Source organism: Topomyia yanbarensis, chromosome 3, assembly GCF_030247195.1.
Source record: "Topomyia yanbarensis strain Yona2022 chromosome 3, ASM3024719v1, whole genome shotgun sequence".
NCBI classification, from domain to species: domain Eukaryota; kingdom Metazoa; phylum Arthropoda; class Insecta; order Diptera; family Culicidae; genus Topomyia; species Topomyia yanbarensis.
This window is the reverse complement of record NC_080672.1, coordinates 333,100,801-333,102,575: the sequence shown is the minus strand read 5'-3', so window position 1 is coordinate 333,102,575 and position 1,775 is coordinate 333,100,801. Positions and strand designations below refer to the sequence as shown.

The window sequence follows — 1,775 nt, the reverse complement described above, 5'->3', positions numbered from 1 at the left end:
CAATTACAATTGCCTCCAGATGTTCGCCTTACCGGGCCAACGCACCCTGCGTTATACTGGATCGAATATCTGCCGATCTACCACTACGCCCAGTGAACATCGACGATTGGCCAATTCCGGATTCCGTTTATTTAGCTGACCCGCAGTTTCATAATCCCGGAAGAGTTAGCGTGCTGTTGGGCCTTCAGCCATTACTTGAGCTACTGGAACCTGGGCGAATTAACCTTGATTCAACCGGTCGGCTATCTATTCTTTAGAACACGAAACTAGGATGGGTAGTTTCAGGTCGATATGACGAACCTTTACATTCGTCTCCGGTTACCTCCACCTGTCTAATAACCTCTGTAGACGACCATTTTTCCCGGCAGTTGCAGAAGTTTTTTGAAATGGAAGAATACGTGCATCAAGGAGCTCACTTCAGTGAGGTGGAGAAGGCCTGTGAGGCACATTTCGAGTTGCATACCATTCGCGATAATGCTGGTCGATTTCAAGTTCGTCTTCCTTTTCGCGAAGACCCTACATTGCTCGAGGAATCTCGCAACTATTAGGCGCCTAGAGCGAGTGGAGAATCACTTAACGGCGTGTTATGGTTGCACAGAGAATGCGCAAAATTCGCAAACGAAAAAAGCAACATTCTACATACGCTGATTGATTTTTATGAAGATCTGACATACGGTGTGGCAAAAACTGCTTTTTTCGTTTGCGAATTTTGCGCATTCTCTGTGCAACCTTAATGACTGGTCCTGTTCTCCAGGATTCGCTTATCGATATTCTGCTGCGATTTCGATTCCCAGTAGTAGCGTTAACCGGTGATATACAGCAGATGTACCGTATGGTACAGGTGGCAATGGAAGATCGCGATTACCAGCGAATATTATGGCGATGGAAGGCAGAGGACACCATCGATGAGTACACAATGAACACCGTCACCTACGGTACGAAAACGGCGTCATACCTTGCAACGAAATGCGTGCAACAGCTGCTTAACCAGTATGCAAGGAGTGCCCCCACCGTGGTTCAGAAGGCACTGAAGGGGACCTATGTTGATGACGTTTTAACTGGTGCAGACTCTCCGGAAGAAGCTCAGCAGTTGCGGCGACAGCTTTCAGAAATATTTGCGTCCTGTGGATTCCATCTACGGAAGTGAGCGTCCAATTGCACAGCAGCCCTAGAAGGAGTACCTGAAGCGGATTTAGTAATAAGGATTCCGGTCGAACTAAATGGAAACGAAACCATCAAAACCCTCGAAATCCACTGGCAGCCGTGCAGCGACGAGTTCCTGTTCTCATATCAACCACATAAGATCCTTCAGCCCACAAAGCGCATCATCTTGTCACAAATCGCCAGCCTGTTCGATCCCCTGGGCTTGTTGGCCCTAATCATCATCAAGGCAAAATTAGTGATGCAACGATTGTGGGAGCTGAAGGTGGACTGGGATGAATCTCCCCCTGGTGAGTTGATTAATGACTGGTTAGTTTTAGCACAGAATCTGTCGGTTCTCAATTCATTTCAGATACCTCGACGAGTCATCAACACGCAAAGGCCATTGCGAGTCTACCTGCACGGCTACAGTGATGCTTCCGAGAGGGCAATGGGCGCTTGCATCTATATTCGCGCATTCGATGAAACAGGAAACTATTCATCTCATCTTCTTTGTGCTAAATCAAAAACCGCGCCAATCGGAAACGGAAGGTCTACGATACCTCGTTTGGAATTGTGTACTGCGGTAATATTAGCTCGCCTCGTCAACAACGTCACTGCAGCTGTTCCAAGAA

At 47.5% G+C, this 1,775-nt stretch overlaps 1 protein-coding gene across 1 annotated transcript; it reads left to right on the top strand.

Moving 5' to 3' along the window:
• Window positions 1–733: 733 nt before the first annotated feature.
• On the top strand, window positions 734–1,147 carry LOC131688115 (uncharacterized). Its single transcript, XM_058972266.1, has one exon. It carries the CDS (start codon window positions 734–736, stop codon window positions 1,145–1,147), a length of 414 nt encoding a protein of 137 aa, XP_058828249.1.
• The last annotated feature ends 628 nt before the right edge of the window (window positions 1,148–1,775 follow it).

Coding starts and splice junctions, on each gene's coding strand:
- LOC131688115 (XM_058972266.1), top strand. CDS start 734: ATGACTGGTCCTGTTCTCCAGGATTCGCTTATCGATATTCTGCTGCGA.